The 25,078-nt window shown below is 35.8% G+C and overlaps 3 protein-coding genes across 3 annotated transcripts in view; 1 reads left to right on the forward strand and 2 right to left on the reverse strand.

The window, feature by feature from the left end:
• Positions 1–312: 312 nt before the first annotated feature.
• On the reverse strand, positions 313–11,212 carry LOC127810481 (phragmoplastin interacting protein 1). Its single transcript, XM_052349993.1, has 4 exons — positions 10,558–11,212; positions 9,558–9,729; positions 1,051–1,097; positions 313–969 (listed from the first exon to the last, which is right to left on the reverse strand). The coding sequence occupies exons 1-4, from the start codon at positions 11,022–11,024 to the stop codon at positions 462–464; spliced, it is 1,194 nt and encodes a 397-aa protein (XP_052205953.1). The 5' UTR covers positions 11,025–11,212; the 3' UTR covers positions 313–461.
• A 7,105-nt stretch (positions 11,213–18,317) lies between these two features.
• On the forward strand, positions 18,318–21,263 carry LOC127809460 (photosynthetic NDH subunit of lumenal location 1, chloroplastic). The gene is made up of 8 exons (XM_052348260.1): positions 18,318–18,482; positions 18,579–18,645; positions 19,115–19,198; positions 19,534–19,607; positions 19,695–19,817; positions 19,905–19,976; positions 20,119–20,215; positions 20,954–21,263. Exons 1-8 carry the CDS (start codon positions 18,423–18,425, stop codon positions 21,055–21,057), a joined length of 681 nt encoding a protein of 226 aa, XP_052204220.1. The 5' UTR covers positions 18,318–18,422; the 3' UTR covers positions 21,058–21,263.
• Positions 21,264–21,874: 611 nt separating this feature from the next.
• Positions 21,875–25,078, reverse strand: part of LOC127809459 (ABC transporter B family member 6-like) — a 43,655-nt gene continuing 40,451 nt past the window's right edge. Inside the window, exon 11 of the mRNA XM_052348259.1 lies at positions 21,875–23,798. Coding sequence (XP_052204219.1) covers positions 22,569–23,798 — 1,230 coding nt within the window. The 3' untranslated portion in view covers positions 21,875–22,568. The remainder of the gene's footprint in view (positions 23,799–25,078) is intronic.

Here is a 25,078-nt window from a genome sequence, read left to right on the forward strand (position 1 = left end):
CTAGTTTGGCAACTAGTTGATAAGCAAGTAATTATTGTCATTCCCAATATTACATGAAAAAAAAAACGTGAAAACAGATATTTTTTTTAAAAAAAATAAATATAAATAAGATCTGAAACGAAAAACGTTTCTCGTTTCAAAAACGTTTCGGAAATAGAAACGACTCCGAGCCGTTTCCGTGCAACCTTGGTCATCCCTAAAATATAGCGCGCTTTTAACAAGTAGGTAGGTACCCATTCCACAAACTTAAGATGGACAAGGAGAGGAACCACAAATAGACAATTCCAGCAGCACCATGGCTTTGGGATCAAGTGATGCAAATTAAGCTCAGCTCCACGGTTCATTCTCAATAAACTTAGGCAGAAGGATCAAAATCTGCAGTAATGAACTGAATAACATAATAAGTGGCTGTACTTAATAGAAGAAGAAACAAAAAGATTAATGCGTGATCGTCAATGTCATTAAGTTGCACCACTGTTCGTGGCATCAGCAGCTTGTTTCTTGGGACAAGACGACGAAAGATGGCCCTTCTCGCCGCACTCGTAGCAAGTTCTTCGCCTTATCTTGCCGGGGATGGAAGAGCTTGTGCCGCCACTATCAGCTTGCTGGTTTGAGGGCACTGATTTTGAATTGCTTTCTGTTGCTTTTCTTGAAACAGCACATCTTATTCTCACAGGTCTCCCATAAACGATAGATTGATCAAGTTTCAGTGCCTCATGCAGAGAGAGACTATCAGTGAAATCCACGTGGGCATAACCTCGAAACTCCTGCGTTTCCTTGTCTTCACCAAATCGAAGAGAAGAGATACTGCAACCCGAGAAAAGTTTCCTCAGTTCATCTTCTGTTATATCCCATGACAGATTTCCCACATAGACCCTATTGAAACCTTCTACATATGCAGGGGCAAAGTCAGATACATTCTTTGTTCTAGTTGACTTGTAAGGCAGGATTTTCAGGAAGAGTCCACCCCTGCATAATATCACATTCCATAAGCATAAAGTTGGGAAAAAATAGATACTGTTTAACACATGTCGTCATATGTTTGCTCACATGTCGGATCCATCAAAGGCCAGCGCTCTTTTAGCAGCGGCTTCAGTCTGCAAAAGATGCAGAAGCAGATTAATTTCAGTTTTGACACATCTATATCGGGCATACCAAACCAAAAATTAGAGGGAAAAAAATGAAGGTCATCTTGGAGTATATCTACATTGGACAACTCTTCCCACTAAATTTACATTCTTAGAAAAAGCATGAAAGAAGCTACCTCTTTGTCACCATAGTCCTCTTGTCTTTTTTCCTTTTGTGTGCATGTATGTGTGCGCTTTTATTTTTTGGAAAAAATTTCTAGAATTTTATAACAAAACAACACCACCTGATAGCCACTCTACCCAAGCACCCTACTCCAACATATCCTCAATGCCTCCACCAATGCGTTCTCCTTTTCCAGTTCCTCTGGACAAACAAATTCCGCATCAACCTCCCCTTTTCTCCATCCATTTAAAAGTTTTCACCACCAATCTATTACCTGAATTATTAGATCCCTTACATTTCAAGGCATCACATGGATCGTTACAGAGTCATCAAAGAAGGCACCAACACATCCCATCACTCCGACTGTTCTTATGGTCTTTGCCACAAGCCAGTGATGACTGAGAGACTCTAGGCTGACCCTCTACGGATTCCAACTCCAACTTTCACCACAGCCAGAATGTCATGCTCATTACTTTTCATTGGCCATCTCAACAAGACCAGTTTTCAACCTCCCAGCACCTTCTCATGTTTGATCCAGGAAGTCAATCACACTATGCAAACATAATTAAGGCTCCAAAGGTACTAGCCACAACCAACTTGTAACTAAACCCAACCTTTTGTACAGGATACATGGAGAGGGGAGGATGCGAGGTGGTGGATATAAGTCTAGGTCTCTATTTTTAAATGAGGGTAGGCTCAGTATAGCTGAATGGTTGACAGATTGACTTTCGACAGTTAAAAAGAACGGTGTTTTGAAGAAATAAGTTTGCAAGATGTCTTGAAAGAAATGTTTTGAAGAAAATCTCTAGAAGCTGTTATCCTTTGAAAATGTGGCTCGAGGCTGCATATATATTGGGAACAGCTTGCAGCCATTAGTTTGACAAGAAATGTATTAGTCAAATTTGTTATGTATAATTAAAAAGAATCGTTGTAAATAATGCTCCAGATTTGAAAAGGTTATGCTCTTGTATTTGGTAAACCTGGCTAGTTTGAGGCTTTGTTGTATGAACTAGTATGAAGCTAGAAAACTATGGTTTATAATGTGAATGGTTAGTCCTCACTTTTTGAAAGAAAGCCTAGCTAGTTTCAGGTTGTATTGAAATCTAGCTCAAAGAAGTTCAGGTACTGTATTATATGGCTTTTATATGCTTGTAAAAGTCTCTTCTAGCATGAGTATGACGTTTATGCTAGCTGAATGTGGATCCGACCTTGTGACTCATGCATGCCAGCTTAGGCAAGTACAAGTACATCCCCTACAGGTTTGCTGAAATTTTAGCTTGCATGATGTTTAAGTTAGCCTTATGTATGTTAACCATGTGAAGGTATTGCGTCTCACCAAGCCAACTTGAGCGGAATATGGCTAGGGTGAAAGGTTCAGGTAGAAAGGAAGGCTACAAACCTAGATTTAGGCAGCCAAAATGAAAGGGGAAGGGCTTAACCCACAGGTTTTCTTAGGGTGGAATGTTATAAGCATGGATATAGGTGTGTCATAATGGCTATCATCAAAAGAAATTGGGAATAAGGCAAAAGCCATGATTTTGCAGGTTTTGCAAAGGGTCCTAAGCTAGTTTCTTAACAAGGTGTAGCTAGAGTGAAAAATGAACCCAGAGCTTAACCCAAAGCCAAGATGGTTAAAACTTCACGAAGATCCACTTGAAGACTAGGTCATGAAGGTCTTAGAGGAGTGATACAAACCGTGGTTTAAAGGGTTAAGTCCACAACAGGAAATATGAGCACATCTTTCCTGGAGCAGGGGCATGTTACAAAAACCTGTGGAGCAAGGTTCCAAAACATTTCCAGCTGGGTTTGTCTGGACAGGAAAAAGAATTCAGCTGAACTGTCAACTTTGTGCAATAATTTGAGGGGTCAAAACAATTTTTTATATGTTCTAGCTCTTTCAGAGACGATTCCAACTTAATTTGTAATTTTTGGATAAGATTGCTTAGTCAAATAAATGAACCAATGGGAAGTGTCCTGAAGGGGTTGGATTCTGGAAATCAAATTAACAGGTAGCCATTGCAAATGAAAAGTTTAGTAATTCCAAGAGAAGAAAAGTTGGTAATATCAAATGTGGGAGCATGGGATTGTCGTAAACATTCCCCCAACTCACTAGGTAGCATGAAATGGCTTGAGACTTCTAATAAATTGTCCAAGAAAACCTAAGGCCCTTTGGAGGTCAGGAATAGACAGACACCAAAAGGAAGTAGGATCTACTCTGAACCTTCATCTTGCTCATTCATCACCACAGGGATCAAATTCAAGTAAAACTTGAACCAGCTGATGTAGCCATCACCAAACTTCAGTGCATTGGGCACACAAACCATCTCATGACCCTTGAAAAAGAGAAAAACATCTTTGGACATATCTCCATCCATTTTGACTAACATGTAGGCATCAGCTCCTTCTACTCCCTGCTAGACCTCTGGACATATCTCCATCCATTTTGACAAACATATAGGCATCAGCTGCTCATAACCACGCCCCCCCCCCCCCCCCCCCCCCAACATTAGACCATCCAGCAATACACCCCATTTGCAATGCTTGCCCCACCTTTTGAGCAATCCATCTTGAAGATGAAACACCTCTTCTTTCCACCATTCCTAAGGGCCAATCCCTCATAGTTGACGTTTTCAAATGCTACAAAACCTGACATACTGTGCCCTCCCTCCCTCCCTCCCTCCCTCTGCATATAAATAACTTTCAAGGAGTTAAATTTAACAAGAAAAGGAGTGTTCTGTGAAAGAACCAAACTGTAGCCAAAGACAGAAGAAGGGGGGAGGAGAGGGGCAAAGAGCTGATGTATAAATAAAAGGGAGTTGGGGGCATGTATAAATCATCTAATATATATGTATATCAATAGATTCAATACATGTTTAATATCCAACTCTTTTGTAGTTTAAGCATTTTTAGCTCATGAACATTTTAAGTATGAACATTTAAGTGCACACCTGAAATTTGATTATTGCCGCATTCATTTCCCTTTTAGAGTTGGATTACTGAATATGTTTCTTTTTCTTTCATTTTCTGGAGGGCCTTTGTGGAAGGACTCCCAGACCACAAAATATTGGCCTCTTCATACATTTGAAACTGCCCACTCCATGTTTTTATCATTTTAACATGTTCTTCATCATCTAATGACATCTTTCTTACGACATAAAATCACACTTCATAATTTTTGAACACTCCAATTTAATTTCATCAAATAAGAGTTTCAGTGCTGTCCACCAGCAAATGCAAAATACTCTTAGAATACTCCTTAAAGGTTGAAGGGCACATAGACTAAGAATAATGTGGCTGACAATTTGAGACATAGTTATCAAAGGCGCGCCTAAGCGCGAGGCGCCAGTTTGGCGCCTCGCCTGGGCCGAGGTGAGGCGGTTTTGGCGAGGCCCTCGCCTTGTGCGCCTAGGCGCTGGGGCGTGAGGCGCACCTCATGAAACTGAGGTCTTCTACTAAATCTTGCAGCCCAATCGCACTTGCCTCTCCTCCCGACTACATCCAGCCGCGCTTGCCTCTCCTCTCCAACTCGCTCCTCATTCCTCCCGACTATAGCATCTGCCGCGCTTGCATCTCCTCTCCAGCTTGCTGCTCGCTCGCCCGATCTTCCGCTTCCTCTCTAGCCCCAGCCGCGCCTGCCTCCTCTCTTCCTCTTCTCTCCAGCTTGCCCTCGCCCGATCTTCTTCTTCCTCTCCTCTCCAGCTGCGACCCCCTCCTCTCTTCCTCTCCAACTCGTTGCTCGCTCGCCCGATCTTCCTCTTCCTCTCTAGCCCCAGCCGCGCCTGCCTCCTCTCTTCCTCTTCTCTCCAGCTCGCCCTCACCCGATCTTCTTCTTCCTCTCCTCTCCAGTTGCGACCCCTTCCTCTCCAGCTCGCCCGATCTTCCTCTTCCTTTCTAGCCCTAGCCGCGCCTGCCTCCTCTCCAGCTTCCTCTCCTCTCCAGCCGCGACCCCTTGATCTTCCTCTTCCTTTCCTCTCCACTCTCCAGCAACGCCTGCCTCCTCTCCGGTCTCCAGCCGCGCCCTCTTCTTCTATTCTCCTCTGCCGAGTCTGCCCACGGTCTTCTCCTCTCTTCCTCGCCTCTCTTCTCATCTGCTCTTAAGCTCTTCAAATTGAAGCTGCTAAGGGCCTAAGGCTACCCACGTCTTCTCCTATATTCATAATTTCATATTGTAAGTTCTTTACTTGTATTTTATTTGTTTATTTCTTGCATTTTTGCCTAATTTATTTTGCTTGCAGCTAGTTGCTGAAATTTGCTTTAAGTCTTTATAGTTTATTTCTATCATTAGGAGAATTTTGTGGAAACTGGAACTGTGTTGCAACAACCCAATAAATGTCGTCAACCACTTCCAAAACGGACCCGGCATGAAATTATTCTGAAGCTAATCCTAATGATAGAAATACCACCACATGTAAATTTTGTCATAAAGTAACAAAAGGTGGTATATCTTGGGCAAAACAACATCTTGTGGGCGGTTTTAGGAATACTAAAGCTTGTCCAAAATGTCCTCCATCAGTAAAAGAAGAGATTGGAGAATACATGCAAAAGAAGAAAAATAACAGGGATGAGCGAAATATAGCATCGTTAGATGATGATCTTCAATTTGGTGAAGGGTATGATGATGATGATGATGATGATGATGAGCCGCTGCCTCAAAGTAGAAAAATACCCAATGTATCTACCGGAAGTGGAAGCGATACTGGTAGTGTTGGTAGTGTTAAGGGGCCAACACAAAAGGGTCCACTTGATGTTTTTCTTAAAGACCCAGAAGTTAATATGTTGAAAAGCAAGGGCAAAGGAAAGCAAACAAGGTTGGGTGAGCATGATTTTGCCAAAAAAGAGTTAAGAGCTCGAGTTTGTAGAAGCTTTGCACGATGGATGTATGATGCAGGCATTCCATTCAATGCAGTGACATATGATAGTTTTAAAGTATTTATAGAAGCAGTTGGTCAGTATGGTCCAGGTGTAAAGCCGCCTAGTTACCATGAAGTCAGGGTTCCCCTTCTCAAACAAGAGGTGGAAGCCACTCGTGAAATGATGAAAGATCATGAAGAGGCGTGGGCCAAATATGGATGTTCCATTTTGTCAGATGGCTGGAAAGACAAGAGGAAAAGGACATTGATTAACTTTTTAGTCAATTCTCCTAAAGGAAGTATGTTCTTGGAGTCTGTTGATGGTTCTAGCTATTCAAAGACTGGGGAAAAGATGTTTCAATTATTAAGTAAATGTGTGGAAAAGATTGGAGTAAGAAATGTGGTGCAAGTGGTCACCGATAGTGCTTCAAACAATGTTTTAGCAAGTATGAAATTCATTTTTGTAATTTGTATTATGTTTATAAATAGAACAATTTGAATATTCATTAGATATTTATTATTTACTAATATCTTGTTAATTTCACTCTAAATAATAACAGGAAGATTTTTTGAGACAAAATATCCTGCGTTGTTTTGGACACCATGTGCAGCGCACTATTTGGATTTAATGTTGGAAGATATTTTCAAGTTGCCTAATATGAAGAAGACATTTGAGAGAGCTGTTATGGTGAATAGCTATATCTATACTTGTTCGGGTCTAGTAAACATGCTTAGAAGGTTTACTGACAAGAAAGAGTTGTTGAGGTCTGCAAAAACACGGTTTGCAACTGCCTTTATCACTTTGGGCAGGATGCATAGTCTGAAAAGCAACCTTAGAAGGATGTTTACCTCCGAGGAGTGGATGACAAGCAAGTGGGTAAAAGAAGCGGGGGCTAAAAAGGTTGTAGAAGTGATTTTGATGCCTCATTTTGGAACAATGTTGTATTTGCTTTAAAGGTGGCTGGTCCATTGGTGCGTGTATTGCGCTTAGTGGATGGTGAGAAGAAGCCTGCTATGGGATACATATATGAGGCCATGGATAGGGCCAAAGAAGCGATTGCTAACTCTTTTAATGGTGATGAAAAGAAGTATGCACTCATTTTTCAGATCATTGATAATCGATGGGATGTTCAGCTTCATCGCCCCTTGCACGCAGCTGGTTGGTACTTGAACCCAGAATATTTCTACAAGGTCGAACGTATAGATCCAGAGATCATGACTGGCTTATATGAATGCATTAGAAAGTTAAATCCAGATATAAAGGTTTAAGACCAAATTGATGCTGAGCTTTCAATGTATAGCAATGCAGATGGGTTCTTTGGAAACTATATGGCTATTAGAAAGAGAGCTGAGAAATCACCAGGTACACATATATATTATATATTACATTATATATATAATTATTCTAGATAATAGATTATAACTAACCCATGAATTTTATTGGACAGCTGAATGGTGGGCTTCGTATGGAATGTCAACACCCACGTTGCAAAAATTTGCAATTAAAATTCTTAGCTTGACTTGTAGTTCATCTGGGTGTGAACATAATTGGAGTGTGTTTGAAAATGTAAGTGCATTGTACATATAACACTTACAATTTTTATTAGTAGTTGGTTTGTTTCATGTAGCTTATTCTTAGTATGTTTTTGCATAAATTGTTGCAGCTTCATACTAAACGGAGAAACAGGCTTGATCAACTTTGTTTAAACGACTTGGTGTTTGTGAAATACAATAGAACATTGAGGCGTCGGTATCAAATGTGTGATACCATTGACCCTATCATATTGACCGACATTGATGAAAGCAATGAATGGTTGACTGGAAAACTTGATGAGGAGAATGATAAAGATGATGAAACTGTTTTTCCAGATGACGTTGGGGATGGGTTGACATGGAGTAATGTTGCTGCAGCTGCAGGAGTTAGAGAGCCTAGTTATCAATTTAGAACTAAACAAACTCGATCACAATTGGGATCAACTTCGGCTTCGACTTCAAAGCAGCGAGTAACTCAGGAGATTGAAGAGGAGGAGGAAAGTGAGGCAAGGACCGAAGATGATGAAGACTTGGAAGAGGGAGAAGAATTGAGAGATGAAGAAGAAGATGAAGGGGTGATTGAAGGGGATGATGAAGATATTGACCTTGATGTTGATGATAATTGATTAAAAAACTTCTTTATATTGATTGTGGACTTGTAGTGTTTATGTGTTTGTTTAGAACTTTGCATTATAATTGGTACTTGGTAAAGTTTGAGACTTTAAGTTTGAACTTTGATGATGTTTCTAGTTTAGAGTTTAGAGTTTGCATGATGAATGAATTAACTTTGATGTTGTTAGTTTATAGAATTTGAAGATAATGAATCATGAATGATATGAATGTGTTATTGTTGATAATTTGATAGTTGTTTATGATTTTACAAGATTTTGAGTTTTTTTTCCTAAAAGGTGCGCCTCGCTTCTCAAAGGCGCGCCTCGCCTCGTGCGCCTTGCGCCTCAGGCTCCAGGACCTTTTGCGCCTCGCTACGCCTCGCGTCTTTCAGAACTATGATTTGAGATAGTTCCTACAGTGGAGACATACAATTTTAGATTTGCACCAGAGAAAAACAAAGGTTTAGGAAATAACATGTTTACACACTTTGAAAGAAGCAACCAAGAAAAATAATCATATTGGTAGCCAATGAATAAATAAGTGTAGAGGCAAGCTTATCAAAGTATAAAATTATTTTGGTCCTCACATTTTGAAGGCATTACTGGTGCATGAGGCTCCCTGCTTTACAAGGGTTGGGGAAGAGTCATCTTTATATGTAGTCTTACCCTTGCTTTTTTGCAAAGAAGCTGCTTCCACAACTCAAACCTGTGTCCTTCCAATCACAAAGGGGCAACTTTACTATTGCTACCAAGGCTCCCCCTCATTCTGATCCTTACATCTAGTTGAAAACAAAAACAAAACAAAATTCTTCTAGAGATATAGTGTTGATAAAACTTGAGGTCTGATCATCTCTACATTTCTATGGCTATATTCCTAGATCTAATATAAGTTTTGCAGATAGATCATAACTCTTTCGCGCACAACCACCTCCCCAGAAACGAAAAGCATATAATAGAAAGAGAGACAAATAATTGAAAACAAAAGAAAGAAGAATAAGCCGATGGAAACATTCCCACATCCCCTCACGCATAACATTCAGATGTATAAAATACTATCTATCTTCACACTCAACAAAGATTTCCAAAAGTTCCTTGTCACATTTTGATTTTGATCATCTCAGTAACAACCCATCCAAAAACAATAACAAAGACTTCCAGAAACATTCATGTCTAACCTCCAAAATCATTTGACTTTTAGAAGTTCCAATCTACAAACCTAGAAAGTCGTGAGCCTGCACGTCATTGCCTCATTGGATGAAAATAACAAACAAAGTATAGTTAAAACACAAAACTAATCAATGGAAGAGCCTACCTTGAAACTGATGATGGCAATTCCTCTGAACTTTCCACTTTCAGGAAACTTCATACAATCAACATCAATTATTGTACCACAACTTTCAAAATAACTCCGAATATCATCCTCAGTTGAGTAATATGGGATGCCTCCCACGTAGACTTTTCTAGTGACCTCCCCAGTTTCTTGACTGTAATAAGAGAACAAACTCAAAAAATCAATGAAAGGCATAAAAAAAATGCCAGAAAAAAAAAAAGCATCTTCATTTCAATATAAAGAACTATGGAAAGCACAGTTTTTTAAAGCCCAAAACACCAAATTGAAAAGAAGAAAGGAGGTTTAGAATATTAGCTTCTATTTTTTGACTTGTAAATATCCCTACGCCCTTTCCTTCCAAATTTCTCAGCTTCTAAATTTATGCTATGGAAAAGAAGAATAACACAGCCACACTGATTTTAAACTGGTATCAAACAAATAAGCTATTTCTGGATAACATAATTTTGGCAAATTAACCATAACTACCCATAACACAGTTCCTAAGAAACTAATTGTGGATTGGTTTTTGTTTCCTTACAGTGCATTTCCAAGAGGGGAATGGAATGGAAATGGATGGAAGAGGATTCTCGGGAGACAATAGAAATGGGCTGGAATAAAAATGGTTGCAAACGCTTTTCATCCATTCTTCTCCGAATTGGGGGAGAATGGGCGGGATGGAAATTGATGGAAAACTTAATTATGTGCTTTGACAACATTAATCATAATAGTTTTTTTTTTAATTTTTAAAAAACATCCATCTTTTCTCACTCAATATTAAAACCTCCTACACAGTGCACACAACCCAGTTCACACACAATCATCACCCAAGAGAGCAGCAACAGAAACTAAACAAACTGACTACGAGTAGCGAATAACAAAATGAACTCAGCCAACCAATTCACAAACATATAAGTGGAACTATTCAATCTTAGAATATGGGGAATTATACAATCCAAAAGAGAAAAGAAGAAGAAAACCATACCCATCACTGGCTTTAATTGTCTCTACAAGACCTTGTTCACTCCTTTCATTTGCACTCTTCTCCACCTTCTTCCCCTTCTTATTCTTATTCTTCTGCTTCTTCTTATTCTTCTTCAACTTCTTCGCCGCCTCCATCTCTGAACCGCCGCTCTCCAGCCCCTCACCGGCTTTGCTCTTCCGCTTCCTCTTCTTCTCATCCGTTGTAACCCCTGAACCACCTTCCTGGCTATCTTTCTCTGAAACTCGGTTCGAATCATCAGGAGGTTGCAAGGATAGGGTTTTCCTGCGTTTCTCTCTCTTGGAAAGCCTGGGTTTCTGAGTGGCAGAAGTGAGGAGGGACTTAAAGGTGCTGCATTCTGGGTTGTGGGTGGTGTTTGGCGGCTCGGCGTGGGCCTCTTCTGATGCTGCCAATGACCCCGCCAAAGCTGCTCTCAGCTTCTGCTTCAGCTTCTTGTTCGATAAGACCATCTCTGACTGGGCCTGTGTAATGGCGCCGCCGGAGAGAGAGAGAGAGAGAGAGAGAGAGAACTGAAACTGCAAAATCAGTCGTTTGGGTTTGGGGTTGGAGTCGGAGGGAGAAGAAGGAAGAACCCCAAAACCTTCCGGGAAAGGAAGAAGAAGATGAATTCACATGGTTAGAATAACCGTACGACGTCGTTTACTGCACTCTCGCCCTCCACCTCGTAATTTTGGTTGCTTCTATTGTATTCTCACCGATTAAAATTGTAGAAATTACATTTTTATAAATTTAATATTAATGTGTTTAGTATACATAATAAAATATAAATTAATTTTTTTTAAAAAATATTGAATTGTTTGGTATTTTAAGTACTTTTTAAAAAATATTTAAAATTTTCCAAAATATCCTTGTCACTTATGTCCATAAAAGATATTTACTAAATATTAATAATTTAAAATATTATATTTAAATAAATATATAACAAAAAATATAATAATAAAAATTTAAAATAATATAATTAGGTAGTATTTGTTAACCAATATATAGAACAAAAAAGATAAGATATGAAAAATATTCTAAATTTTTATCATTTATAATGTATTTGTTAAATTTATATGATAATTTTAAAAAAAAAATTATGTGACTTTTTATTTGATATTTTTTAAATATTTTTATTGAATAATTTGGTGAGGCCTCTACTCCTACTCCAGTTGCCTCACCTTTCCAAAAATACTGGACAATTGCATAAAGAAGGTTTATTCCTCAGCCCTGTGGTAGCTAAATGTCCCAATAAAAAAGGCATATAACTACCCTCAATATTAAAAAAATTATGTATTATTTAGCTAAGTCATCTATCCTACACATTAGTTTCATAAGTCACACATTTCTTTTTGTCATTTAAGAACTGTAAAACCATTTAGCTAAGTTGGCCTTTTTGAAAATGGAGAAGTCTAGTTTTATGCGCATTTAACTCAATAAATAATTTTTTAAGACATCTAAAGAAAGTTGTCAATTAGCAAAAAAAGTCAAGTAAAGGCAAGATTCTATTCGAACAGAACATTAAGCCCCATTTTTGTCAGCTCCGTAAGGAGGGAATTTGTTGTTGAGGTCGCCAGAGAATTTATTTCTTATTCCTTTAAGAAGTTTAAAGGGATCTTGTTTGGAAAAAAAAAACTCAAACTTAGACAAAATCCAACCTAACATTTGGATAACTTCCCTATATTGACTATTCAATAACTTCATCTTGGATTATATGTGAGGAATATCCTTAATTTTATAGTTATAAATCTTCTAACTCATTAATCTTTCAAATTATGTAAAGTATCTCGCTTTGACGGTCCATTATCTCCTCATTATACTCCTTAACAACTCTCAAGTAATACAAAATCCTTACGTATAGTACATTGATGTGCAAACTTGTTTTCTCTCTTTTTTTGAGATGAAGCATCCTACATCTCTATTAAGAAAATATTTGTCACTCTAACAATTGTTACATAGTATAATCAATCAATATTCATTCATTACCATACTACATCATATAAGCATTGTCACTACAATCACAATTTTCAAATACGATAATCAAACTGTTATTGTCCAAATATAATAATAAATTTATTTAACTGAAAATCTCATCGTCAAACCTCTTAAATCTGTAAAAAATGAAACAATCAGATAGCGCCGGGAGATCTCCGCGCAAACACTCCGATATTTAAATCAGATATTAAAGATGATAAAGCATGTATTGAAACTAGTATCAGAGACGTACCTTTTCTGAAATGAGTGTCTGTTTATTTATAAAGGAATATAGAATAATCTTAAGTAATCCGAGATTAAAATTCTTACAGATAACATCTATCATAGCTTTCTGAAACCCATTAGGATTAGCATTCTTATGAATGATATTTATTCCAATGTTCTAAAATCTTTTTAGAATTAGAATTCTTTATAGTTAATTGCTTATTCTTTTCTTAGAATATTAGAAGAGATTTTTGAATGTCCGAGTTATCAAATTTGCGTGTTTGTGCAGGACCCCCCTCCCCTTGGATTATAGATAAATTTACACCTTTTAACCCCAAAAAATTATTTTAAACTTTTGTGATGTGTTAATAATTTTTTGCCTACAACACAACATAAACCATATTCATTCATCAATAATATGCTTGTTCATCACATTATAGCGGCAATGTCATTCCAAATATCAAGCGGCAGATCCATGCATGAGCTGCCCAGGACAGCTCACAAATAAAATTAATTTTTTAATATAAAAAATAATAAATTTTAATAATAATTCATTTAAAAAAAATTACAACCCATCTCAAAATTTATGATGTGCAGTTTATACCTCAAAAAAAATTTTAGACTGCGTTCTCTTTATTGTTTTCAAGTTATTTTCAATTTTTGATTTTCTAAAATAATGAAAATGCGTTCTCTTTACTGTTTTTAAAAATGTATTTTAGAAAACAAAAAAAAATTATAAAAAAAACTCAAAATAATAAAAAGTTATTTTGAGTGTTTTTATCCAAAACAAGCTCTAAATTCAAAATACATTTATTTATTTATTCATATTTTATTATTGTAATGGGAAAAAATATTACAAAATTCATTAACTTTAAAATGTATATATATTTTTAATAATATATTAATATTAAATATTTCTAATTTATTGAATAAAATATTATTAAAAAATTATTTTTAAAATTTCAAAGAGAACGCGTTTTCTAATTTTTTTGTTTTGAGAAATAGTTTTTTAAAATGACAAAGAGAACGCGTTTTCAATTTTTTAAAAACAAACTATTAAAATAGAAAACTAAAAATGAATTCAAAACTCAAAATTAAAAATTGAAAAGTAAAGAGAATGAGATCTTAGCCTCTCCCTACATAGATTTTTGAATCCGCCCCAGCCAAACATAAAGTTGAAACAATATTCTAGCTAAGCTAACATAATTTGGGATGACACCAAATCGATTAAGATATTTGGATACATGCATGCCTAATACATACATTATTACATCTGAACAAGCCCAAGTATCAACCATTTCGTGAAGCTCTCCACTCATTTCACATTTGTCCGGCCAAGTTATTTCTCCAAGTTGTCCAACTATTAGACACCTCAATACATTGAATCATATTTTCATCTTCTAGCACTCCCTATTATTGATCATTTTCAAAAATTTTAGACTTAAAAGGATCTGGTGACATCTCTCTTTTAAGATTTTAGGTCTTTTTAATAAAAAATTTAGTTTTTTTTTATGAATTTAGGTCCTTTTTTAATATATTTAGATCTTTTATGAAATTTTTAGGTCATTTTTTGAATATGTTTAGTTTTTTTATGAAATGTTTAGCTCCTTTATGAATATTTTAAGTTTTTTAATAAAATTTCTAGATATTTTTATGAAATTTAGGTCTTATTTATTATTTTTAGGTATTTTTATTAAATTTATGTCTTTTATCAAATTTGATCTTTTTTCGTACCAGGGACTAAATATCAATTTTTTTAATTGTTGAGGGATCAAATATTATATTTATATATTAAATATAATATGATGTATATCGTTGATGTGATTTTTTTATGTGATGTAACATTCTACGTGACATAGATAATAGTTCCATTTACTATCAGTCATGATAAGGTCTTAAAACAATAATTTTTAATAGTTAAGATATCGAATTTTAATATTTTGTATTTCAAATATCAAATACTATATTTTTTAATTATTGAGAGTGTTGCATCTATTAAACCATATAAAAATAATTAGGCATAGAGTTGGAAAGTTTTTAAAAGGGTCATGTGATGGTTATAAGGAAGTAAGGATTATAGGATGACCAAATGACCTCTTGAATGTGGTCAATTACATAGATTTAAATTTTTCTAGTTCTATAGGCACATGTAAATCTATTTTAAAATATATCGTTATTCTTATTAGAGAAGTTATATATTGAGAAAGTTCTAAGTAAATTATAATTGCATCGTCTCTTAATAAAAACAAAAGTTATTACATATTAAATGGAGAAAATATATGTTAGAACACGTAGATTTTATGGCACACACCAAGAGGGGGTGAATTGGTTATTTTAAAAACTTAATTGATAGAACTTAAAATAAAAACTTTTTGATACAAATTGAGGTTTTAGAGTTTTAAAGCGTAAACCATAAAAATGACAAATGAACAAAGATAAATATAAGAACCGAGTGATGAATAATGAAATGTTTGGAAAGATAAATATATCAAAAAACACAAGCATAAGAAAACACAAGGATTTATAGTAGTTCGGCTTAACCAACCCTAATCCACTACCTTAGCTCCTCACTAAGAATTTTTCAAACCATCCACTAAAACCTCCTACTTAAACCAAGTAGGTCCTCTAGTCCAAGACTATGAATTACAACCTCTTGCTTATACAAGCAAGCCCTCTAGCACCTAGCTATAAATTACAGCTACTTGCTTTAACGAGCAAGTCTTCTAGCACAAAGCTAGGAAAATAAGAGTGATACAAATGTAAACGAGATGTTAAGAGTTGACACTCTTAGTTACAAGTTCTCTCACAATAAAAACAAGGCTTGAATGAATTAATACAAGTTAAAATCAAAGCCTTGAAGAGAGAAAAAAATGAAGCACAATCACTGTAAATATAAATGAGAGTAACAGTAACCTCAAATTAATTCATTCCCGTCCATTAGCCTTCTCTTGATCATCCATGACTTGTATTTATAAGCTTCCCACAAGATTGAAGAGAAATGTAGCCGTTTGTAACCGTTGGAGTTTGAAAAACTAGCCGTTAGAAACTTTCTGCAAAAGATATAGTCGACAGAAAAAAAAGCATAGTCGACTATTTTTACAAATAAAACAAGACATAGTCGACAGATAAAAACACATAGTTGACTATCTTATAACACAAATTTTTCATAGTCGACAGACACAAAAGCATAGTCTACAGATGATAAAATATGAAGAGAATTTTGAATTTAAAGAACAAAAATAGTCGACAGATGAAAAATCATAGTCAACTATCCTTACATGATAGTCGACAGATCCAAAAATAGTCGACAGATATAAGATATAGTCGATAGACTGAACAAGCATAGTCGACTATCCTTATGCATAGTCGACAGATTGAAGCACACAGTCGACAGATAAGGAAGATTTTTAACAGAATGAAGCTTGAAAACATTACAACATATTTACATAAATGTCCTCATTTTGTTTAATTTATATTTTACCTTTCATTTACTTTAATACATAAATGTAAATAAGAAAGTACCCCCATTTAGATTCAATAAAAATATCTAAAAAATCAAAATCCATAAGAATAAGAAAGTAGAATTTGGATTTTATTAGGAATTTAGGATTTTGCGATTTTACCACCTCCAAGATATACACTTTTTATTTCTTGAAAAATTCGTTAAAAATCATTTTATCACTAATGAATGTTAGCTATTGAATTACCGGGAGTTAGTTTTCTGAAAAGAAAACATTTTCATATATGTCTCCTTATAAGGTGCTAGTCTTCCAGACTTAGAAAAATATTGAAGCGTTATCAAAATGAGTTTCAAGACATGATGCATGAACTAAAGGATTTTTCATACGATTAAGTTTCAAGCCAAAACCTTTCCTGCATGCTTCAAAATATGAAAACTTATTCTGAAGAATGAGATTAACATAAATGATTTTTCATACTTAAGATTGGATTTTCATCAAACACATTTATGTTCAAGTTGGTCTTTTGCCTTAGAACAATTTTAGCTCTATGTTGACCAATGACTTCAAGACTAATTTGAAAATCATTTTAGGAGATTCTTTTAAAACTAAATATTTGACTTTGCAAATCTCTAATTAATATAGAAAATCATAAATCTTTTTAGTTTTCATTTTAACAAAGCACTTGAAATTAATTTTTGTTAAAAATCACCACCTTGATTCATGACTTAGGGATTTAATAAAATATATTTTTCATCATCAAAACTAAATATACCAAAGTAAAACAACAATATCTCTATTTGTATTAGGAGATACTCAATATATATAGCATTCCACAGAAGAGGGTACATATAACTTGAAAAACTCACAAAGTGTTCCTTGAGTGAGTTTCTAAAATAATTCAAACATTTGTTTCACGATCCAAAAAAGATATATTTAAATACAAGTCCATTGCTTAATCAATTATGATTGGATATTTTTTATTTTTATTTAATTGCTCATATCTAGTGAAAGAATATTAGTAAAATATGATTTGTAATGTCATAAACAACACAAAATAAAAGGAATAACGATATTCAATTTTAATAGTTATATATGCGAGATTAGTTTGGTCAAATGAGTAAAAGTGTTTATTCTACCCTAATTTTGATTTTCAGTCGTTCTTTCTTTATTTTCATTAAGTAAACTCATACTACGAATCTAATTAGGGTAGAATAAACACTAGTGCTACCACTAGTGTTAGGGAACAATTGAAACTCATAAAATTCAAATTCAAGATCTCTGCCTCACTAGTGCTACCACTTATTGTTAAGATACCATTTTACCCATCTAATCAAATCAATATATATATATATATATATATCAATGTTCGAATTAAAATGTGTCTTTTTGTTTAACGACTAATCACTAAGTAATTTTAACGCAACACAAAATTTTTTCAAAGTGTTAATACTTATATAGAAATATTTAAATTTCAGGCTAAACCTCAAGATAGAAATGATACATCTAGTGTTCAATCCAAAATATTTGAATAAATTAGTTTTGATCCAATCCTAATCTTGGACCAAAGATCAAATGAGTTAAAAAAATATAAAAAGTCCTCTCTCATGTGATGCACACACACCATTATACATGGTCATGGTCGCATTCACACTAACACTACTCTAATTCAAATCATTGCTTAAAATATCATATTTTTTAAATTTATTCTCATTCTACTACTTTTCTTCCCACTAACATGTTGCGTTAGACAAAGAATCTAACATGATATTATTTGGAGACAAAAGAGGTTATAACATAGATAAGTTGTGCCACTAGTAGTAATTCTATGCGTTCCAAAATTTTTTAATTTTTCTCACACAAAAATACAAGAAAAGAAATCATGAATTAGGATAAATAAAAAACATTACTGATATTAACTAATTATAATTATAAAGTCGTGTCGAGAAAGGAGAAATGACACGAGGGGCTTGAAAAAGCACTTCCTTTTTCTAGAAGGTGGATATGAAGTCCAAATTCCAATGAAAGGATTAATAACAAATTTAATAATTTTGAAATTTGTTTAAAAGACATGCATTTATTTTCATAGAAGATTGAAATGACCGAATTGCCCCTCCCCCCTTATCCATTTCAAGAGACCTCAACACAGAAGAAGAATAAGTTCTTCAATCAACTCAGCAAAGCAGCCACTGCTTCTCAGCTTCACTCAGAATGGCAGTTTCTTCCCTCTCGATAAGCTTGGCCGCAACCACATTATCCACCGGGAACAGGGTCAGTTTCATCCATTTCCTCAATTGGTTGCCTCCGTATTTCATGAATCTAATTTGTTTTTGGATCTCGTCTTCTCTACGATTTCTTGATTTTCAGTGCGGCATTCCCAGTTCGTCCAGCTCGACAAAGCCTCCTGTATTGATTCCAACCTTTGATGAGTGCAGTAATATGCCCTTCTATTTGTCCTGTTTCCATTCTAAATTCTGCTGCAGCGCTAGTTGGTGGTTCCGGATTGCAGCGTGAATTTCACATCCGTTGTTTTCAGATTACTAAATCGCTTTTTAGGGTTCTTGGGCTAATATTAATTTCACGGATTTGTATTTTTGGGATCAAATTAGGCTTCAGAAATGAGGTGTTTCATACTTTCTGCAAGAGAGTGCATCTGTTTGCGTCAAATTTGTTTGTGTCTCTGTCGTAATGATCGGTCGGAGAATTCTTCATGATAAGTTCACGTCTTGTGGATTTTGAAAATTTAGTAGTTGTATTTGGATGTAGATTTGCTGGTTTTTCCCTAAAATGAGCTGTGATTGTTTTGATTATTCTTGTGATCAAATATGGTGGATTTAGGAAAATTGAAAGAGCAGGCTATGATTGTTTTGATTACTCTAGTGATTACATATGGTGGATTTCAGAGAACTGTAAGAGAAGGCCACTGCTGCTTGGAGTAGGAACTTTAGCTTTGAGCTTATTCCCTGCAAATTCACTCTTTGCTGAAGGTAATAGTGGACTCTCTCTCTCTCTCTCTCTCTCTCACACACACACACACACACACATTTTGAAATCAAAGCGCCCATATCTTGAATCAAAATTGCCCAACACTTTTCGCCACATCATTATAGTAGAAATGTTCCACATATAATGAATCTATAAGAGTAGAGCTTTGCTCTCGATAGTGAATCAGAAATCAACCATCAATTGATTTCATTTGAGATGAAAGTATCGTGAAGAATGCATATCTCTAGTCTTTTCAAGCATGTTCATTAGGAATGCCACCTTGCTGGACTCATTCACATTCTTTCTTATCTTACCCTTAAGATTTTGTGTTTTGCAGAAATACCACGAAACTATGAAGCCTTTGTGGACTTATCAGATGGCTATTCATACTATTACCCCTCAGATTGGAGGGTAAGTTGCACAACCATAATTTTGGCCACACAATCTCCTTATCGGTAAACCAGAAAAAGTTTCCATACAAGTCTGTTTGTTTAGTAGGAATTCGACTTCAGAGGGCATGATTCTGCATTCAAGGACCGGTATTTGCAATTACAAAACGTTAGGGTGAGCTTTATCCCCACCGAGAAGACGGACATTCATGACTTGGGCCCTATGCAAGATGTAAACAATATCTCTCTGAATTACCCTACCCTTTTGTTCTGAAACTTTTAGCTTATTTTTCTGACTACTTTTTGTTGATTTGGCAAGGTTGTTTACAATTTGGTTACACATGTTTACTCTGCACCAACTCAGATGGCAAACATATTTGATATGCAAGAGGTCTGCTTCTTCTCACCCCCTCTGCATTACTCATATGGCATCCTGCTGTAGCATAAAGAAGTGTATGAGATTTAAAATTATTCTTAAATTAAAAACAAAAAGCAAAAAAATTATTTATATGTGTGCTTTTCTATGAATGCAGCGAACTGTTGATGGGAAGAACTACTACACCTTTGAGTATGCCCTCACATCTCCAAATTTCTCTAGAGCAGCCTTTGCAACCATAGCAATTGGCAACGGTATGATTTTGACCTTAATTCCTGGAATTTGCATTATAATCATTTCCATAATGCAAATTTACGTAGATTAAGACACAATTTAAGGAACTAATCATAAAGCTTGATGTCTTGAGAACCAAAAGAAGATAAGGAAAATGGAAAAAAATAAGTTGAAGCTAGAAAATTATTAAACCTTGTAATGGTACCTAGAACCCAGTCTAATATTAGCCCCCGTCTGATTATGATTTCAAAAACTATTTTCTGATTTCAAAATTAGTTAAATTATATAAAACAATCTGCCAATTAGTTTTGAGAACTACTTCTAAAAAATTATCTGAACAGAAACAATAAATATTTTGTGCCTATTTTAGAAATGTATTATGTCAGAACAGAAAGTTTCTGACATTTTCATTAATTTTAATTTAAAAAACGATAGAACACAGTAAACTGTAAGCAAATGAAACCTATTTTCTGGTATTGTAGATAGTACCTTGATAATGAGTTTTGAAAATTTCGGTCAAAATGGTAGGCCGAACACAGGAGAAGATCCTTTTACCCATTCATTATTACACATGGCTGGGTGTTAATGGAAGGGTAGAAGGGTCTTCTCAGGCCTTTGGCCTACCATTTTGGCCGAAACTTTCAAATTCATGATCGTTATTCTTGTACAATGTACATAATTAGGCACAGTACAAATGGATATTGTTGAACGGTGCTTGGTAGAGTTTGTTAGTGAAGTAAGCTTGGAAACTTGGATAGGGAGATACTACACCCTGATTGTGGGAGCAAATGAAAGGCGATGGAAGAGAGTAAGGAACAAGCTCAAGGTGGTGGCTGACTCTTTCAAGCTTCTTGACATCTGAGATGACACTGAGAAGGCAGTTTTCAGGTTCATTTATAGAGGTGTACTTTTCTTATCTAGAGGAACTATTATTGAATATAAAAATACAAATATGACAGTAAATTAATTAGATTTTGTTGAATTTATAATCGTGTATATTAAAACTATTGAACATATTGGGCTATATTTTATTTATTTATAAAATATTATAAATGATATTGTATTGTACCTTGATAATTTAAACAATAACACGAGTGTCTAATATAATTAGTTGGTACTAGCGTAATGCATCATCTGAATGAATATTTTTCCTTTAAGTTGGGGGGTGTTATTCATCAATATTGGGCTGGCTGAGTAGGTGAAGTGCCCACGCAGCCCAACCAGTTTGGCAGTCACCATCACAGAGTAGGCACATCATTCACTCGGCCCAATATTTCGATGGTCACCCCCTTCAGATTGATTATTTTTATACTAAAGCTAGAGTGCGAGGATATTACAGGTTCAAATTTTCCCATTTAACACATTTTCTTACCAACCATTCAACTACTTAGGATTAGAAAGGTTTAATCTTTAGCAAGTAACCAACTACTAAACTTCTAAAAAATTAAAATTCATAAGTACATTGAGCCCTTAACAAATTTCCTCAATTACAATATATATATATATATAAAGAGAGAGAGAGAGAGAGAGAGGGACTAAATTTAATCAAGCTCGCTTTAAAATAGGGCCCAAAAATTGAAGTTGCGTACAAAACATAGACAAGAACGCAGGTTAAACGCCGCGTACAGAAGATGTGAAGAATATACGTAATGAGACATTGCAGAAATGGAAGTAGAGACCATGTACATCACAAGATTGGACTAGCACACCATTAGGAAACATATCAATCTAATAATAAATAAATTGTCTAATCATCTGATACACTAAAGGAAAGAAAGATAAACAAATGGCTTCACTTTCTCCTCTTGTAAAGATTCTGTAGTTTTTCACAAGCGGAAGAGAGGGAGAGATGTACAGAGGAAAATTGGTGAGAATCAGCCCACACAGATTTTGAGTGAGAGAGAGAGAGAGCTAAATTCTCACACAGAGACAAACTGGACCGGAGAAAGAGGTTAGCAAACACCAGAGACAAAATACAACTAATTGCATTCCACACTATGATTAACAAATCAATACACCAAGGAGACATAGCAGAAACCTAATCTAAGGGTGCTTGCCTCCAAAAGAATATGCATCTAGGATTGAGAGTCTGCCCCTCATAAGGCTAAACTGAATTCTGAAGACCCTACACTTGCCCACCCTATATCTGCACAAGAATATCCACCTGAGCCACCGCCCTCTCAATTATCACATCAATTCCACCAACCCCACATTATAAACATCAGTGCGAGAACATTCTTCTTGCGGTGAACTCTGATTACAACCTTAGATCTCAAGAATGTTCAGGCAGGCGGCCACATATTGGCAAAAAGGTGGAAAATGGGAAGATCTAGTATAGGCCAAGCACAAATAACCAATCAATTCAACCGCAGCCTAAGCCAGTCTGTGCTGACGCAGGCCCTTTCCAAAGTGAGGCTGCATCAATCGAACGTACAAACCATTCTTCACCATCAATGTATCATGTGTACCTTCTTCTACTATTCGCCCTCCATTAAGTACTACGATGCTGTCAACGTGTCTCATCATAGCTGCTCTATGGGCAATTAGAATGGTTGTTTTGTTCCCCATGACTAGGGTATCAAGAGCCTCCTGCACCACCCGGCTAGACTCAGACTCGATGGATGAACTTGCTTCGTCCAATAGCAAAATAGGAGCATTCTTCAACACAACCCTAGCAATTGCGATTCTTTGTTTTTGTCCCGGGGTTAGTTCCACACCCCTCATTCCCACATGTGTGTCATAACCATGTGGCAAGCTGCTGATGAAATGGTGCGCATTTGCAATTCTAGCTGCCTCTTTCATCTCTGCTTCACTTGCATTATGCCTTGCATAGATGATGTTTTCCCTGATTGTTGTTGAGAAGATAACTGGTTCCTGCTGAACAAGACCCATGTGGCTCCTCAGCCACCTCAAGTTGAAAAGCTTCAACTCTCGGCCATCTAGGAGAACTTGACCAGCTACTGGGTCATAAAATCTCTCAATCAAGGATATTATAGTGCTCTTTCCAGAACCTGAAACTCCCACCACAGCTACAGTTTGGCCCCCATTGACCTTGAGGTTGAAGTTGCTCAATACCAACACTTCTGGGCGAGTTGGGAAAGAGAAGTCAACATTTTTCAACTCGATGCTTCCATAAACATTAGGGGGTTTTAATGCTGAGTTATCATCTGGGTCAATCTTAGGAACTCGATCTATGATCTCAAATACTGAGATAAGAGATTTCCGCCGCTTGAGTATGTACGGAGCTAAGCCAAAAGGCTCCACAAGTGCAAATGTTGCAAAAGAGAACACCATGTATTCCTTGAGAGCTGTATGGAGCTCCATATATTTATGTTTAACAGAGAAAGCAGTGTACCAAAGGAGGAGAGCATTGCAGCCAAAGAGGAGAAATTGCGAAAAGCCAAATCCAAAACCAATAGCCATCCCTTGCAGGAAGCTCTGCTTGAGTATTTTTTGTAGTTGTAATCCGTAGAGCTCCATAACCTTGTTACCAGCGCAGAAAGCTACAACAGTGTAAATATTTCTAACGGCATCCTCAAGAACCAATGAAGCCTTTCTATGCATCTCTTGTATTCCTTTGGAGAATCCAGCAAGCCATAATTTCTGCAAAATTTAAACTCACAGCTGCTCAGGATTTTGGGGGTAGTATCAGATGATGATAACAACAATCACAAGCTTTAACCCCACTAAGTGAGGTCTGCTACATGAAATCTAGACTTCCATGATATTGGCAAACAAAAAACTCCTCCAAGTTTAAATAGCATTATCTTGATTTGACCAGCTCAGGAGGACGTAAGCAGTGAACTTCACTACTTACTACAGTACCTAATTAGAAGCTTCTATTCCCCTTCAAGTTCATAACCCTATATTTAAATATAAATTATGAAATTCATTTTAAAAAAAGGCAGCCAAACAAACACATTATAATTACCCCCCCCCCAAAAAAAAAGAATGAATAATAAAAAATAATAAATAAAAGGGAAAAAAAACACGAGGTGTCCCAGTTAAAGCGTCAGGAAGTACAATATTTAACTAATTTTGGGTAATGATTCAACTGGCTTGTGAAGACAAGGGTGCCAAAGAAATGAAGAATACTTGCATAAGCATGCCCATGGAAGTAAGAGCAGGAGTTTTAAAATTCCTTAACACTGTAGTTATCTTACAGCTCCAACTATATGAATCTTTCAGAAAATGTAGTTATGAAGGTCTATACAAGAGCTGTATCAAGATATCAATAAACAGAGATGCAGGATCCCTTAGCATAGAATTTTCTTACATACACACTAATGAATAGGTTCACAAAGAAGTCATGCATCTAACTACCATGAATAAGAATACAATGCGTGCGTACGTGCGCGAGCGCGCGCGCGCGCGCATGTGTGTGTGTGAGAGAGAGAGAGAGATGGGATTGATATGAGAAATGAGACACAAAACTAAGCTTATGTAGGTTGAGGACAAAGCAAATGCAAAATGAACGGAATACACATTACTTGATAGGATATATCTGACTGATGGTGGCCTAGTTCATTTAGAGTGAGTTGTTGAGGAAATTACTGAAATAGTATATTTACTTTACATGAAAAGGTTAAATTGTGTTCCAAGTCTATGATACTGACAAAAAAAGATTGTTAGACAGCATTTGCTTAAGGTTAGATTTTCAGTAGGCAAATTATAAACAAGGTATAAACACTTTCTGTGCCAGTTTTCTCCTCTTTAAAATTTAGTTGATAAACCAAATTAGATTATGTTTTTGCAGCTGATCTGATTCTATAGAGCCACATAACAATTCTCAGAGGAAAATTCCTACTTCTCATCTCAACAAAGAAGTAATGAAAACTAAATTAATGAGCAAAAAAAAAAAAAAAAAAAGAAACGAAAATTAA

This window comes from Diospyros lotus, chromosome 9 (genome assembly GCF_014633365.1).
Source record: "Diospyros lotus cultivar Yz01 chromosome 9, ASM1463336v1, whole genome shotgun sequence".
Lineage (NCBI taxonomy): Eukaryota > Viridiplantae > Streptophyta > Magnoliopsida > Ericales > Ebenaceae > Diospyros > Diospyros lotus.

Coding starts and splice junctions, on each gene's coding strand:
- LOC127810481 (XM_052349993.1), bottom strand. CDS start 11,024: ATGGTCTTATCGAACAAGAAGCTGAAGCAGAAGCTGAGAGCAGCTTTG. Junction 9,730..10,557: donor ACAATTAAAGCCAGTGATGG/GTATGGTTTTCT, acceptor CTCTTATTACAG/TCAAGAAACTGGGGAGGTCA. Junction 1,098..9,557: donor TTGCCATCATCAGTTTCAAG/GTAGGCTCTTCC, acceptor CATCTTTTGCAG/ACTGAAGCCGCTGCTAAAAG.
- LOC127809460 (XM_052348260.1), top strand. CDS start 18,423: ATGGCAGTTTCTTCCCTCTCGATAAGCTTGGCCGCAACCACATTATCC. Junction 18,483..18,578: donor CATTATCCACCGGGAACAGG/GTCAGTTTCATC, acceptor CTTGATTTTCAG/TGCGGCATTCCCAGTTCGTC. Junction 19,977..20,118: donor ACATATTTGATATGCAAGAG/GTCTGCTTCTTC, acceptor CTATGAATGCAG/CGAACTGTTGATGGGAAGAA.